Source organism: Coregonus clupeaformis, chromosome 24, assembly GCF_020615455.1.
Source record: "Coregonus clupeaformis isolate EN_2021a chromosome 24, ASM2061545v1, whole genome shotgun sequence".
Taxonomy (NCBI): domain Eukaryota; kingdom Metazoa; phylum Chordata; class Actinopteri; order Salmoniformes; family Salmonidae; genus Coregonus; species Coregonus clupeaformis.
The window spans coordinates 13,405,725-13,423,196 of record NC_059215.1 but is presented as its reverse complement, the minus strand read 5'-3'; the positions used below and the strand labels follow the sequence as shown (position 1 = coordinate 13,423,196).

At 46.1% G+C, this 17,472-nt stretch overlaps 1 protein-coding gene across 1 annotated transcript in view; it reads left to right on the top strand.

Annotated features, from left to right (window-relative positions):
• LOC121538003 (membrane-associated guanylate kinase, WW and PDZ domain-containing protein 3-like) overlaps positions 1 to 17,472 on the top strand; it is a 254,542-nt gene that overhangs the window by 138,640 nt on the left and 98,430 nt on the right. The window contains exon 2 of the mRNA XM_041845725.2: positions 8,401 to 8,517. Coding sequence (XP_041701659.1) covers positions 8,401 to 8,517 — 117 coding nt within the window. The remainder of the gene's footprint in view (positions 1 to 8,400; positions 8,518 to 17,472) is intronic.

Genomic DNA, 17,472 nt, shown 5'->3' with positions numbered 1-17,472 from the left:
TCAAATGTATTTTAAAAAAACTGCATAGTGGGTTAATTTCCCAAACAATTAAGAGCGTTGAAGCATGAGGCTCAACTTCTCTGCTGTTTTGGCGCCCTGGCTACCACGCTGTGAACAGCGTGAAACGAACCCGTGCACATGCACAGTGACTGTGTGAGAACAAAGTCTTGCATCTCGCTCCTCTCAATATCTGCGGTGCTGCTCAAGGCAAAGTCAAAGTAGCTGCAAATATTCACATTTATAAATAAAAAAACGTATAAGAAATAGTTTCAACAGTATTGACGGTATTGAAAAACCATCTCGTGGCTTTTTCCAAATACCCCGGTATACGGTATATACTGTATACCGGCCAAGCCTAGTCGTCGGCCATACGAGACACAATGTGTAAACGGTTGCATATGGGTCTTCAAGCCCCTGACAGCACAGGCCTTTGATGAACCAGTGTTCAGAGTGGAGCCTGATTCTCCAGATCAGACTGTGATGTGTTATACAAAAAGACCAGCCAGACAAACAGTAGAGGCAACATGCTGAGATGGAGCTCTGAGTCTCACATACACACACACTTTCCCCTCCTATAGTGTGTACTTGTTTCTGTGTAGCTGTTTCATCTTAACCCTCCACTACACGAGGGGGGTAGCTGTAAGAGGCATGAATTATGGATTAGAAAACCAGATGAGAAGAAGAGTGAGAAAGAGATGGAGTGAGAAAGAGATGGAGTGAGAAAGAGATGGAGTGAGAAAGGTAGAGAGGGAGTGATAAAGGTAGAGAGGGAGTGATAAAGGTAGAGAGGGATTGAGAGAGGGAGTGAGAAAGGTAGAGAGGGATTGAGAGAGGGAGTGAGAAAGGTAGAGAGGGAGTGAGAAAGGTAGAGAGTAAAATAGAGAGAAAGAGCCCCTTGTGATTCTGGTCTCTTCTGTCGAATCTAATTCCTGGCTCCGTCCCATGGGTGGCTTTGCTCTCACCCCACATTCATGCCGTTCTGGACCTGAATGGATCAGGCAGGAAGCTGACGTGTGTCTTTAGGGGGAAATGTCACCATCGCCAGGCAACAAGGGGCCTCTGCTCTGCTCCTTATGGTCAATGCTGATCTTACCAACCTTGTTGTTGTCTTCTGTCATGTTATTGGATCTCACGTAGAGGTGTGGTAGTGCCCCCTGGGCCTAACCTACCTGGGTTCAGGCATAGCCACTGTACAAGGCTGATGAGGAGCTCTATGTACCTTAGCATTAGAGGACAACAGGCAGGCAGGCAGGCAGCACCCTGTGCCAGTATAACCTGGGGTGGGCAGTGACTGTTCCTTCACCTCTCAGCGTTCAGTTCACCCTGTCCTCTCAAAGGGACACAGGGACACTCCACTCCATCCAGGCCCACCCAGTACCTTGGCTTCTTTTTCAACCTTTGTTAAGGGTCTCGGCGTCTCACTCAAAGACACATCTGGGATTTGAATCCGACAACAGCCTAGTCCTGAACTCCACCTCAATCCCTCCTCACAAACAACAACATCTTGTTTGTTTTCCCTTGTCCACCAGTCATTGTTTAATTAAAAAAGCTACACCAGTGAAGCCAGGTGGACTAGAGGACAGGAGCACTAGTCACAAAGCAATGCTCACATCCCCAAATGAGCTCTGGCTCTGGGCAAATAACACATCACGAAGAAGAGACCCACACACATCGAGTCGCCTTGCTGCTCCCAAGGAATTTTATTGTCTACACAGCAACCAACTAATAACTAATGAGAGGGGAGAGGGGCTCGGTGTCCATCAAAGACAGCCTAGATGAAAGCAGTATTAAACCAATTGAAGCGTAGGCTACATGATGGGTGTTCAGTATTACGCAGTAACAAGCTAGCTAGTAGCCATGGAAAAACTCAGCTAATTCAACTCGTTGATTAGTTGACAAGGTTTGAGCGTTTCTTTATTTTTTATTATTTACACTATTTTGATATTGAACACTGCACTGTTGGGTAGGACTTGCAAGTTAAGTATTTCACTGTACTTGTTACAAATGAAACTTGACACTTGAATCAGGTGTGCTTGTCCGGGGCTGCAACAGAAATGTGTGCTGTTGGGGGGACTGGAGGGCTGGTTGGGAAACATTATTAGTGGATGCTGACAGTAACAGGATATGAGGCTAGTCATCCAAAGCCGTCAGTGTATTAGTGGATGCTAACTGCTAAGCATCCGTCAGTGTATTAGTGGATGCTAACTGCTAAGCACTAAGGAGATGCCATATGTTTCCATTGCTAAGGGTGATGATGATTATCACTCCTGCTGTTAAAAGCTTACAATATTAAGAATAAACATTAACATAATGTGTTCTAACTACAGCACCGGCTAAATAGACGCCTCCCTCACTGATTCTTTAGTAAATGAGGTCATCTATTTCTCAGAGCAATAAGAGGAGTATTGGCATCATTACTCTGGGACCAGTTTCCCTTTAGAATCTATGACAAACGGAAATCCTGTGCTGTAAGTAAAGGAGGCCCTATTCACTCTGAGCGAAAGAGTTCAGTCAAGCTAGAATAAGACCAAGGTTCAACACTGCATGCATTGAAGCCAGGCCATTTACTTGATCTCTCACTATACTGTATCAATCTCATGACCGTTAAGTCCATGACAGTATTTTCCCCTTCTGGCTCCATCACACTGCAGCCTATATGCTCTGAGGTCTGTGACAGTGTTCTGAGCTAACTAGCTAGAGGGATCTGGTCCAGTTTGGTAGAATAAGCTCATCTCAGAAGAACATCCCTACATCCCTCCCTAGTTAATGCTAGATCGGTGTTTCCAACAGGACCTTGGACATTTGCTTGAGCCAGCTCTGCTGTTATTTATTTTGCTCTTTTGCACCCCAGTATCTCTATTTGCACATAATCTCTTGCACATTTAGCATTCCAGTGTTAATACTATTGTAATTATTTTGCACTATAGCCTATTTATTGCCTTACCTCCATAACTTGCTACATTTGCACACACTGTATATATATTTTCTGTTGTATTTTTGACTTTATGTTTTTTTACCCCATATGTAACTCTGTGTTGTTTTTATCGCACTGCTTTGCTTTATCTTGGCCAGGTCGCAGTTGTAAATGAGAACTTGTTCTCAACTGGCTTACCTGGTTAAATAAAGGTGAAATAAAATAAAAATAAAAAAATGAATCTACAGCTATCTCTTCTCTGCCCTGTGCAAACTGATCCCTGCTTTGAGAGGGCAAGCCTTTAATTGGATCTTCAGAGAAGCCCAGCTAAGCTAATGGTAGAGGGAGGAGGGTGATTGGGGGGATTGATTTTCCATTTTACTCTACAGTACAGTGTACGACCACCACCATTCTGTCATTTATCTCCATTGCAGATGTGCTTTTTCACACCGGCTAATTAACTTCACACACATAGATACTGCCAAGCAAGTCTAATTAACGCTCCCTCCCAGAGAACCAGCAGCAGCAGTGTTTCTCTCCTACATGAAGACCATACAGCTCTCACTAGACAAGGGTCTAGGGTGTGTTGTGTGTGTGTGACATCATTTGGTCCAGGGACATTAGTAGACATTTTTGCGGGGATATTTTGGGGAAGGGGACAGGGTACAGGAAATATAGGGTTGCTTATGCTGTCAGTCAGTCACACAGGGAGGAGACAGTGGGCATCTATTCAGTGACCCTGGGATGCCAAGCGGTCTTAATGACGTGCTAATTAGATAGCACCAGGGCTGCACCATCGACAGCATCCTGACCGGTTGCATCACCGCCTGGTATGGCAACTGCTCGGCATCCGAGCTACAGAGGGTAGTGCGTACAGCCCAGTACATCACTGGGGCCTAGCTTCCTGCCATCCAGGACCTATATACTAGGCGGTGTCAGAGGAAGGCCCAAAAAATTGTCAAAGACTCCAGTCACCCAGGTCATAGACTGTTCTCTCTGCTACCGCATGGCAAGTGCTACCATAGCACCAAGTCTAGGTCCAAAAGGCTCCTTAACAGCTTCTACCCCCAAGCCATAAGACTCCTGAACAATTAATCAAATGGCCACCCGGACTATTTACATTTACATTTTACACTGCTGCTACTCGCTGTTTATTATCTATGCATAGTCACTTTACCCCTACCTACATGTACAAATTACCTCGACTAACCTGTACCCCCGCACATTGACTTGGTACCGGTACCCACTAGCCTCAGTATTGTTATTTTATTGTAACTTTTTATTTATTTAGTAAATATTTTCTTAACTCTATTTCTTGAACTGCATTGTTGGTTAAGGGCTTGTAAGTAAGCATTTCACGGTAAGGTCTACACCTGTTGTATTTGGCACATGTGACAAATACTATTTGATTTGATTTGATAACATGGAAGGGCATCATTAAAGACCCTGTGGTGGCAGCCTCTCCCTGTAACATCTCTGCATTCCATGCTCATTTAGAGAGGACTTACTGTGTTTTGGAAATCAAAGCTTTAATTTGATGGTTGTTTAGTACAGGTGTCTGTTGAAGCTGAGAATGGGTGGGTGGGTGGGTGGGTTGGTCTGTGTCCGTGTCCACCCATACCAACAATCAGTCCCCTATAATCATTCCCCTGAGACTGATCAAACTGCTTCACCCCTTTCTAATTTCACCTCTCCTATCTCTGCAAATGCAGGCATTTGAGTGAATTGAAGCCTCAGGGCTAATGTCAGCATTTAAGGACTCAGTCTGGTCTTTATCTGCTGCCTGGTGGATCTGAGTAGACGAGGCAGGACAGAAAGGACAGAAGGATGGAGGGAGACAGTGGAGGGAGAGAGGGAGACAGTATATGGAGGAGGAGAGACAATGGCGGGAGGAGGAGACAGTGGAGAGAGGAGGAGACAGAGGAGGGAGGAGGAGACCGTGGAGGGAGGAGGAGACCGTGGAGGGAGGAGGAGACCGTGGAGGAGACCGTGGAGGGAGGAGGAGACCGTGGAGGGAGGAGGCGAGACAGTGGAGGGAGGAGGCGAGTCAGTGGAGGGAGGAGGCGAGACAGTGGAGGGAGGAGGAGACCGTGGAGGGAGGAGGAGACCGTGGAGGGAGGAGGCGAGACAGTGGAGGGAGGAGGCGAGACAGTGGAGGGAGGAGGCGAGACAGTGGAGGGAGGAGGAGAGACAGTGGAAGAATGGACGAGAGACAGAGAGGGATGGAGGGAGAAGAGACAGTGGAGGGATGGACAAGAGACAGAGGAGGGATGGAGGGAGACAGAGGAGCAAGAGAGCAAGACAGTGGAGGGAGGAGGTGAGACAGTGGAGGTGAGACAGTGGAGGAAGGAGGCGAGACAGTGGAGGTGAGACAGTGGAGAGAGGAGGCGAGACAGTGGAGGTGAGACAGTGGAGGGAGGAGGCGAGACAGTGGAGGTGAGACAGTGGAGAGAGGAGGCGAGATAGTGGAGGGTGGAGGTGAGACAGTGGAGGAAGGAGGAGAGACAGGTAGACAGATTACGACTAGGGAGCAGTGGCCAGTAAAGTGAGAAAAGAAGACAAAAGAGGGACAGGGGAATGAAAGAAGAGAGATGGGAGGTGGATTCATATTCAGGAAGTTATCTCACAGATTGAAGAGTCCTGTGGGATGAGCTGTGCTGATGAGATAGAAGAGAGAAAGATGTTGAGGAAAGTGGGGAGGGGGTTAGGGGTTCCAGTCCCATGTGGGATAGCCTCATCATTCTCTCTCTCTCTTTCTTTCTTTCTTTCTTTCTTTCTCTCTTTCTTTCTCTCTTTCTTTCTTTCTTTCTTTCTTTCTTTCTTTCTTTCTTTCTTTCTTTCTTTCTTTCTTTCTTTCTTTCTTTCTTTCTTTCTTTCTTTCTTTCTTTCTTTCTTTCTTTCTTTCTTTCTTTCTTTCTTTCTTTCTTTCTTTCTTTCTTTCTTTCTTTCTTTCTTTCTTTCTTTCTTTCTTTCTTTCTTTCTTTCTTTCTTTCTTTCTTTCTTTCTTTCTTTCTTTCTTTCTTTCTTTCTTTTTGACTCTCCCTCAGTTTTTTATGATTGTCGTCTCACCCCCCACAACTCTAATGCCCAGATGACGAGGCACAAAGGAGCCCATTGTGTTCCATAGGAGCCTGGCTGTCCAGCGATATGCTAGCTGCTTCATAGCGTAGAGGGATGCTGTGTGTGTGTGCGTGCGCGCTCTCCAGAGATATGACAGTGCAAGCTAACGCTACCTTACAGTCAGGCCACAAAGACTGCCCTGTCAGAGAGAGCGAGAGAGAGATTCCTCAGTCCTAGTTCAATTACAACGATCAGCAATGGAGCCAGGACACATCCCACCTGGTCACCTAACATGGGAACAGAGCAGACCTGACCTCGGGAAGAGGCGTATTGTCTCTCAGCTGTGGTTGTGTGTGTGTGTGTAATGTGGTTCCTTAGCTCATAATACATAGAATCGTTTTCTGGGAACATGGGACCACAGGCCTGAGGTTTACCAGTTCAATGCATGACAGGAGGCAGCTTTTCTTTCCCTGACCTAAATTCCTCACATTCAATGTGCCACTAAAATGTCTATCGACTTACACAATGTGTAAAGAGACCTGTTTCTTTTGGCCATAGACCTCGCAACCTCAGCCATAGCTGGACTGGTTCAACTTGAATAAAATACAATTTATTCTAAGAAAATAACATTCATACTAAGAAAATAACATTCATACTCAATACTCAAACTACGTTTACATTTGACATACGCTCCCATGTGTCAGCATGTGCCAGTGCATTACAAGGCAATGAAGGCATTGACATTTTGTCACATGACATTGGCTAGGCCTATATGAAAGATTATGCAACTCTCTTACGAGCTTTCTGCAGATCCTTACAGTTCAAGGGGAATGGTGATGCTGAATGAGAGCACAGAAAATGTACTCTAATTACAATTTTTATCCAGTTATTGTGTAATGAAGGATTTATATTGACTATTTTTACAGTGACCTTAGTAATCAAATCTATGTATACTATACTTTCTTGGCGAAAGTTAGGAACAGAGTGTATTAGTATGCGTCTGAGACAACCAATGGAATGCGGCTAATCTGCCATCTCAGCGGGCAGTCCCTTTCATCACCCTGGGGGACGAATCAAAGCGCAGGAAAAGCTGCAACTGGTTTTGATTCCATTTATTTGTGAATAAGGTGGGCGATCTCGCCACTGCTGATATTTACACTTTACTGAGCCAGCCAGCCTCCATCAGCATGGCCTGTTCCTCTAGGGACACACACTGCATCATGCTATAAAGGGTTGGTATTCAACTTTTTCAATTCCCCAATCAAGATGAATCTTTAAAACCATGCGTAGGCTGGGCTGCTTAAACATTTAAAATGCGTTATTCTCAACAGATTCAGTTTGTAGATATTTTTCCTCCTTTTGAATAAATGCATCTCTCTGTTCCGACAGTCCTTATGTCCAGTATGTGAATTTCTGGGGAGTACCCACAGTGATTATTCTGCCTGTTAGATTCACTGGGCCTTTGTTCATCAGGGGTAGACCAAACGAATGCAAGAACATACCCTGCAGTCAGTGACAGCTGCTTGTGAGTGAGGGGAGAGAAACAGAGAAACAATGGGTATTGATGCTAACAACTCTATAACTGGCGTCCAGTCAAAGCACATCCTCCCCACCCTGAAGAAGACGCCTTGAATCTCTCTCTCTCTCTCTCTCTCTCTCTCTCTCTCTCTCTCTCTCACTCACTCAGTCACTCACTCACTCACTCACTCACTCACTCACTCACTCACTCACTCACTCACTCACTCACTCACTCACTCACTCACTCACACACACACACACACACACACACTTCTAAAGAACAAACCGCTGGAGACTGAGCTTTTGCTCAGAGAGGGATCCTGTTCACACACCAGGGAATGTTCTCTCTCTCTACCCTGAATTCCCCTCCTCCTTCAGGATGAGGAACAGTCCCCACACATCCTCCATCTGCCTGAACTTCTGTTGCTCCTCAGTACGAAACTCCAAGGCAGCAACAGTGCCATCCATTGTGTTAGGTTCTCCTGTTATTCATGCATGCATCTGGATACTTGGTGATTCAAGCCAATTAATATTTCACCTTTGTCTTACATGACAGCTCCTATAGGCCTCAGCTCTCCTTCTCCCTAATCCCCCCCACCCCCCGAACAACAATGCTGTCACACAGCCCAGCTTTGAAATGTCTAAACTGTCCTCCTACACACACTGTCGTTGGGGGCATGCTTTCCATCACAGTCACCGGTACCTGTCAGATAGTTGACAAGTGGTTTTGAAAGTGATGATGGATCTTTCTCATTTACACACTGGTGGTTATGCGTTTGGAGTTCCCTACTGTTTAAGAATGTTTAAGGGTGGTGTAAATGAATGTTTCGTGAACGCCCCATGTGTGTGGTGTGTGTATTCCCTCTGATGTTGTACTGTACTGACCCAGATGTTTCTCTTCTCCACAGGCAAGGTGCTGAATACAGACCTGCGTCACTACCTCAGCCTGCAGTTCCAGAAAGGCTCGCTGGACCACAAGCTCCAGCAGGTGATCAGGGACAACCTGTACCTGCGCACCATTCCCTGTGAGTAGTAACGCCCCGGGCTCCCCCTCTGTTCTTCAGAGTTTTCTGTCTACTCCACATGTGCCTGCTTGTTAACGGCTAATCCATGTGAGTAGGACACCTTTAGATCTCAAGACTGATGGCCACTAGCACTTCAGTAGCCAGCTAGGTTCCCTCTCTGTCTCCGTCTCAGTGGTCTCTGGCTGGCCACTCCACGTCTGTACCATTCTGTATCATCTCCTTCCCTCTCGGTCTCATTACAGCTGAAAACACTCTTCCACAGTCCCATCAACCTACCACAGTCCCATTAACCTACCACAGTCCCATCAACCTACCACAGTCCCATCAACCTGCCAAAGTCCCATCAACCTGCCAAAGTCCAATCAAGCGATCTTATTTGGCCCTGCCATCAGCTATAAATGCCCCCTATCACAGCTGTCCATTAATCAGCAGAGCAGTTTGCTTTTCCCAAAAGGCACGGTACTTCTCCCATGAGGACACAGTGCTTGGCATTCAATGGAACCATCCTCCTCAGAACCCTCCACTGGATCTGCCCTGGTGGCTGGAGGGATGGCGGAAGAGAGTGATGAGAGGAAAAGTGACTTCTCAATCACACTCCTTCCCTTCCACCGTTCCATCTCTCTCAGTCCCTCATTCCTTATCTCTCCTCTTGGTGCTGTGTGTTTAATCATGGATTCCTCTTATCTCCAACTGGGGGCATTTTATGCCACATCTCTGAGGTCTACAAAGCACCCATCAAACCTTCACTATAAAGGCCATCAACTTCACACACATAACTACTCTTTGATAGATGAGTTAGGAGATATCTTACTCCATTTTCAAATACTAATATGTAGACTTTGGAAGGTAATGTCCAGAATATAATATGCATGTAATTATGTTTAATTAATTAATATTTCCATAGAAACCTAATTTGTCCTTCGAAGGTACTTAAGTGTGCTGCCAACTCTATGCTTCATCCACACACTCTGAATGACTCCCCTTAATGACTCCCCTGTGTTTGAGCGTGTGTCTCTGGGCCTTTAAAACACAGGGATAAATAAGTGGTGTGGAAAAGCTTTTTATTTTTATACCCTAGTGGTTTTTAAATGGACAAAAGGGCAAATTACGTGCAGATTTTCTACGCTACTCTGCTGAATTAGATGGCAATTACTCCCCATTTCACAATTTATTAACGCTACAGGACACATTTATATAATCTTTGAGTCACGATTTGAATTATCATATAAAAAGTTTATAATTTGTGACTTTGTTATGAGGGAGAGCCGCACATCCTCTCCTGAACGGCAGGTTTTCTCATGTGGATATATAATGCTGATGAATAATTGGGAATAACAGGCAACTAAATAAATAGCTGATGTTGGTTTTCACTAGATGGATACAGTATATCTGTTTAGTCTCTGTCAGTTTCATGAGTTAATGCATTGTTAATGTTCTCAGTATATAAATTATGAGGGGCTATATAGACGACTGAAGACATTTATGGGAAATACTGTTTTATGAAAAAACGTATAAAAAAAGCCATACAAATTCTGAGGGGAAAATGTACTACAGTAAGTAAGTACGCCTGGCTCTAATGCAGCTAATTTACATATTTATTTACTATGGCTGTACAGTCATACACTTTAGCATTTCAAGCATTGACCCTAGACTAAGCCTAGTTAGTCTCTAGTGCATGGCTGTTTGCTTCTGCCTCCTGCTTATCAGTGCTAGGGGTTATACAGTGGGGAAAAAAAAGTATTTAGTCAGCCACCAATTGTGCAAGTTCTCCCACTTAAAAAGACGAGAGGCCTGTAATTTTCATCATAGGTACACGTCAACTATGACAGACAAATTGAGAAGAAAAAAATCCAAAAAATCACTTTGTAGGATTTTTTATGAATTTATTTGCAAATTATGGTGGAAAATAAGTATTTGGTCAATAACAAAAGTTTCTCAATACTTTGTTATATACCCTTTGTTGGCAATGACACAGGTCAAACGTTTTCTGTAAGTCTTCACAAGGTTTTCACACACTGTTGCTGGTATTTTGGCCCATTCCTCCATGCAGATCTCCTCTAGAGCAGTGATGTTTTGGGGCTGTCGCTGGGCAACACGGACTTTCAACTCCCTCCAAAGATTTTCTATGGGGTTGAGATCTGGAGACTGGCTAGGCCACTCCAGGACCTTGAAATGCTTCTTACGAAGCCACTCCTTCGTTGCCCGGGCGGTGTGTTTGGGATCATTGTCATGCTGAAAGACCCAGCCACGTTTCATCTTCAATGCCCTTACTGATGGAAGGAGGTTTTCACTCAAAATCTCACGATACATGGCCCCATTCATTCTTTCCTTTACACGGATCAGTCGTCCTGGTCCCTTTGCAGAAAAAACAGCCCCAAAGCATGATGTTTCCACCCCCATGCTTCACAGTAGGTATGGTGTTCTTTGGATGCAACTCAGCATTCTTTGTCCTCCAAACACGACGAGTTGAGTTTTTACCAAAAAAGTTATATTTTGGTTTCATCTGACCATATGACATTCTCCCAATCCTCTTCTGGATCATCCAAATGCACTCTAGCAAACTTAAGACGGGCCTGGACATGTACTGGCTTAAGCAGGGGGACACGTCTGGCACTGCAGGATTTGAGTCCCTGGCGGCGTAGTGTGTTACTGATGGTAGGCTTTGTTACTTTGGTCCCAGCTCTCTGCAGGTCATTCACTAGGTCCCCCCCGTGTGGTTCTGGGATTTTTGCTCACCGTTCTTGTGATCATTTTGACCCCACGGGGTGAGATCTTGCGTGGAGCCCCAGATCGAGGGAGATTATCAGTGGTCTTGTATGTCTTCCATTTCCTAATAATTGCTCCCACAGTTGATTTCTTCAAACCAAGCTGCTTATCTATTGCAGATTCAGTCTTCCCAGCCTGGTGCAGGTCTACAATTTTGTTTCTGGTGTCCTTTGACAGCTCTTTGGTCTTGGCCATAGTGGAGTTTGGAGTGTGACTGTTTGAGGTTGTGGACAGGTGTCTTTTATACTGAGAACAAGTTCAAACAGGTGCCATTAATACAGGTAACGAGTGGAGGACAGAGGAGCCTCTTAAAGAAGAAGTTACAGGTCTGTGAGAGCCAGAAATCTTGCTTGTTTGTAGGTGACCAAATACTTATTTTCCACCATAATTTCAAATAAATTCATTAAAAATCCTACAATGTGATTTTCTGGATTTTTTTTTCTCAATTTGTCTGTCATAGTTGATGTGTACCTATGATGAAAATTACAGGCCTCTCTCATCTTTTTAAGTGGGAGAACTTGCACAATTGGTGGCTGACTAAATACTTTTTCCCCCCACTGTATTATGACTGGTGGTGCAGGTCAGCATATGACCCATGTCGCCACTGCTTAGCCACTGATGTTTGTGTGACTGTGAATGGCCTTTCACTGTGCAGGGAGCAGCTGTTTAGCCTCTGCTCTGTGACTGCGACTATTGCCTTCCACAGTGCATGGAGCCCGAATGGTCTCGGAGTCTCTCCCTGGGATCCAGAATGGCCGCTTGGCCCAGCACCCTGAATGGGAGCTCAGAGAGAGGCCCCTCCTGAACACACAGGCAGAGGCATCATTAAAGGTCACTCACAAGAAAGAAGGGAAGAAAAAGGGCAGAAAAGGAAGGAAGGAAGGAAGGAAGGAAGGAAGGAAGGAAGGAAGGAAGGAAGGAAGGAAGGTAGGTAGGTGTAAAGGAAGGAGAGTCAGTGCCAGGTGTCCAAATCGCCACATAATCCTTGAAGCTTGGCTGAACCCTCTGCCTCCCTCTCTTCTGATCTGGGCAGTAATATCCATGGTGGCACCACAGTAAGCTCTGTGGCTCACTGGGAGATCACAAAGAGAGAAGGATAGAAGAACTATAAAATAAAAAGTGCCCCAGGTATTAAATCTAAAGAATAGTTTCCTCTTAAGAAGATTTAAGCGTCTTCCATTAAACTGTTTTTAAGCCTGTGTCACGAGAATTTCTATCTCTAATTCAACCTAAGCTTGAATCATTACCAGAGGTTGTAAAGCTCTGGTTTTAATCATAAATGATTTAAGGTCCACAACCAGCAAGAATGATCTGTATTTTTATTCATGGAGAGCTCTGGCGCCAAAACCCATACACTCCTGTTTTATACCCCTTGACACACAAAGGCACTTTGCTCCGCCCACCTTTAGGAGGCTTTTTTTAACCCGTTTTCTCAGTCCCCTTCACCCTGGAATGTTTAGTCCCGCCCCCCTCTGTTAGTGGTGTTGCCACTACATTATAACTCTAACACCGTTCACACATTTATACTGTATTTGGGGTGAAATCCTTTAGTCATTATTCTTAAAATACAAATTAATCTAACAGCCTGTGAAACAAAAGACAGCATAACCATAAGCATAGATAGCCCTTCCGTTAATAGGGAATATCTACTCGGAGTGGACAAAACATTAGGAACACCTTCCTAATATTGATCCCCCCCCAAGTTGGCTGGATGTCCTTTGGGTGCCGGACCATTATAGATACACACAGGAAACTGTTGACCGTGAAAAACCCAGCTGTGTTGCAGTTCTTGACCCACTCAAACCGTTGCGTCTGGCACCTACAGTGGGGAGAACAAGTATTTGATACACTGCCGATTTTGCAGGTTTTCCTACTTACAAAGCATGTAGAGGTCTGTAATTTTTATCATAGGTACACTTCAACTGTGAGAGACGGAATCTAAAACAAAAATCCAGAAAATCACATTGTATGATTTTTAAGTAATTCATTTGCATTTTATTGCATGACATAAGTATTTGATCACCTACCAACCAGTAAGAATTCCGTCTCTCACAGACCTGTTCGTTTTTCTTTAAGAAGCCCTCCTGTTCTCCACTCATTACCTGTATTAACTGCACCTGTTTGAACTCGTTATCTGTATAAAAGACACCTGTCCACACACTCAATCAAACAAACTCCAACCTCTCCACAATGGCCAAGACCAGAGAACTGTGTAAGGACATCAGGGATAAAAATGTAGACCTCCACAAGGCTGGGATGGGCTACAGGACAATAGGCAAGCAGCTTGGTGAGAAGGCAACAACTGCGCAATCATTAGAAAATGGAAGAAGTTCAAGATGACGGTCAATCACCCTCGGTCTGGGGCTCCATGCAAGATCTCACCTCGTGGGGCATCAATGATCATGAGGAAGGTGAGGGATCAGCCCAGAACTACAGGGCAGGACCTGGTCAATGACCTGAAGAGAGCTGGGACCACAGTCTCAAAGAAAACCAGTAGTAACACATTACGCCTTCATGGATTAAAATCCTGCAGCGCACGCAAGGTCCCCCTGCTCAAGCCAGCGCATGTCCAGGCCCGTCTGAAGTTTGCCAATGACCATCTGGATGATCCAGAGGAGGAATGGGAGAAGGTCATGTGGTCTGATGAGACAAAAATAGAGCTTTTTGGTCTAAACTCCACTCGCCGTGTTTGGAGGAAGAAGAAGGATGAGTACAACCCCAAGAACACCATCCCAACCGTGAAACATGGAGGTGGAAACGGGAATGCTTTTCTGCAAAGGGGACAGGACGACTGCACCGTATTTGGCAGAGGATGGTTGGGGCCATGTATCGCGAGATCTTGGCCAACAACCTCCTTCCCTCAGTAAGAGCATTGAAGATGAGTCGTGGCTGGGTCTTCCAGCATGACAACGACCCGAAACACACAGCCAGGGCAACTAAGGAGTGGCTCCGTAAGAAGCATCTCAAGGTCCTGGAGTGGCCTAGCCAGTCTCCAGACCTGAACCCAATAGAAAATCTTTGGAGGGAGCTGAAAGTCCGTATTGCCCAGCGACAGCCCCGAAACCTGAAGGATCTGGAGAAGATCTGTATGGAGGAGTGGACCAAAATCCCTGCTGCAGTGTGTGCAAACCTGGTCAAGACCTACAGGAAACGTATGATCTCTGTAATTGCAAACAAAGGTTTCTGTACCAAATATTAAGTTCTGCTTTTCTGATGTATCAAATACTTATGTCATGCAATAAAATGCAAATTAATTACTTAAAAATCATACAATGTGATTTTCTGGATTTTTGTTTTAGATTCCGTCTCTCACAGTTGAAATGTACCTATGATAAAAATGACAGACCTCTACATGCTTTGTAAGTAGGAAAACCTGCAAAATCGTCAGTGTATCAAATACTTGTTCTCCCCACTGTACTACCATACCTTGTTCAAAGGCACTTAAATATTTTGTCTTGCCCATTCACCCTCTGAATTGCACACACACATTCTTGGAATATGAGTTGTCTATTGGAAGCCAAACACGACAGGGCCAGGTCTCAGTGTGAATGTGTAATAGCTTTCCAGTGGTGTGTATTACATTTGCTCCTGGTCTTCCTGTAAGAAGCTTAAGCAGCTGGCAGTGTTTCACGGTGTTGATGCTTCGTTGTGTTTTTTTCTGGGACCGTGTGTGTGTGTGTGTGTGTCTGTGTGTGTGTGTCACAGTGTTACACTACCTAATGCAGAAAAGTGCCAATTCATCTTCACTACATCCACTCCAAATAACCCAATACCTTTTAATTATGTTTTGTTCTGCTGTTCAGGATTGTTTTGGTTCAATAGTTTCATTTCTTCAAAGGTGACATTTTTGAGAATCTTAACAAAGGATGGAAGTCAATTAAGGTGTTGTTGTTTTCTAGTGCTGTTTTTGAACAGAGTGAAATTGAATTGGAAGCCAATTTCCTCCCAAGGCTTTTTACATCACACCTCCCTGTCCCTCACATCCCTCACCTCCCTGTCCCTCATCTCCCTCTCTATCACCTCCCTCTACCTCAGATTGTTACATGATAAAGACCGAGCCATGTAACACTCAAGCAGGACTGTCAACATCTCAGTTGTCACGCTCGTCGGGAACAGAGGAGGACCAAGGCGCAGCGTGGAATGCGAACATATTATTTAATTTGAATGAACACACGAACAAAACAACAAAACGAAAACGTGACGTCCCTGGTTACATACACGAACCAACACGGAACAAGAAACCACAATGAATGAATGCCTAACGGCTACCTAAGTATGACTCCCAATCAGAGACAACGAGCTACAGCCGTCTCCGATTGGGAGCCACCCTGGCCAACATAGATATACAACAACTAGAACCAACACACATGAAAACTCACACCCTGGCTCAACATACTAGAGTCCCCAGAGCCAGGGCGTGACAGTACCCCCCCCTAAAGGCGCGGACTCCGACCGCGCCAACCAAATACCACAGGGGAGGGACCGGGTGGGCACTCCGCCTTGGCGGCGGATCCGGCTCCGGGCATGATCCCCACTCGCTCTCTAACCCCCCAAAGTACCCCTGGTCCGGTCTGGCCCTGCTGACCGGAGCTGGACTGCACACTGGTGGAGCGGATTGCTCTAGCTCCGGCGTGAAGCAGCTGACCCGTGCTGAACCAGGCACCAGTGGAACAGGCACGGGCTGTGCCGGACTGACGACGCACACCACTGGCTTGGTGTGGGGAGCATGAACGGCCCGAGCTGGGCTGACGAAACGCACCCCTGACTTGGTACAGGGAGCAGGAGCGGGCCGAACCGGGCTGACGAAACGCACCACTGACTTGGTGCGGGGAGCAGGAACGGGCCGAGCCGGGCTGACGTGAGCGCACCACTGACTTGGTGCGGGGAGCAGGAACGGCCGAGCCGGGCTGACGAGCGCACCACTGACTTGGTGCGGGGAGCAGGAACGGGCCGAGCCGGGCTGACGAGCGCACCACTGACTTGGTGCGGGGAGCAGGAACGGGCCGAGCCGGGCTGACGACGCGCACCATTGGCCTGGTACGGGGAGCAGGAACAGGCCGGACCGTACTGGGGACACACACCACTGGTCCTACGCAGGGATCTGGAATGGGCCGGACCGGACTGGTAACACACCCCAGTACCTCTCGCCGTGCCTCTACACCTTCCATCCCCTCTTCGACCAGTGGCCCCCGTAACCTGGCGGCCTCCTCTGCCAACCCGCTGGGCCGCTCTGCCGCGGTCTCCTGCTGGCCCGTCGTCCACGGCGTTAGCCCCTCCCTAAAAAATTTCTGGGCGTCTCTCCTACCCGTGGACCAGGTCTCCATGTCCCTCGCCAGCCTTTCGCCCTTCTGCTTCCATGTCAAGCCCTTCTCTTCCTCACCCGGCTTGACCCAGTCGAGGAGGCGAAGGAGATCTGCTAGAGATCTCCCTGGCGATGGCTCCTGGACACGCTGCTTGGTCCAGTCTTGGTGGTTTCTTCTGTCACGCTCGTCGGGAACAGAGGAGGACCAAGGCGCAGCGTGGAATGCGAACATATTATTTAATTTGAATGAACACATGAACAAAACAACAAAACGAAAACGTGACGTCCCTGGTTACATACACGAACCAACACGGAACAAGAAACCACAATGAATGAATGCCTAACGGCTACCTAAGTATGACTCCCAATCAGAGACAACGAGCTACAGCCGTCTCCGATTGGGAGCCACCCTGGCCAACATAGATATACAACAACTAGAACCAACACACATGAAAACTCACACCCTGGCTCAACATACTAGAGTCCCCAGAGCCAGGGCGTGACATCAGTACACTAAATTGTGGGATAGTGGTTGAAGCCTATCGCAAAATCTGTTCTGAAACCAGTTTTTTAAGACCAAATGGCTGAGCAAACACATGAATACAATATTCCGTTTTTCCTATGTTTCTCTGTTCAAGGATTCTCATATTACTGTCTCTGATTCCAACCTCTGATAGAATAAAATAGTCTACTTTATCAGATGAACAGGATGGAGGGAGGCAAGATGGAGGAAAGGAGGGAGGGAGATAGAGGGAGGGCAGGAGAGATACAGTGCCTTGCAAAAGTATTAATCCTTCTTGGCGTTTTTCCTATTTTGTTGCATTACAACCTGTAATTTAAATGGATTTGTATTTGTATTTCATGTAATGGACATACACAAAATAGTC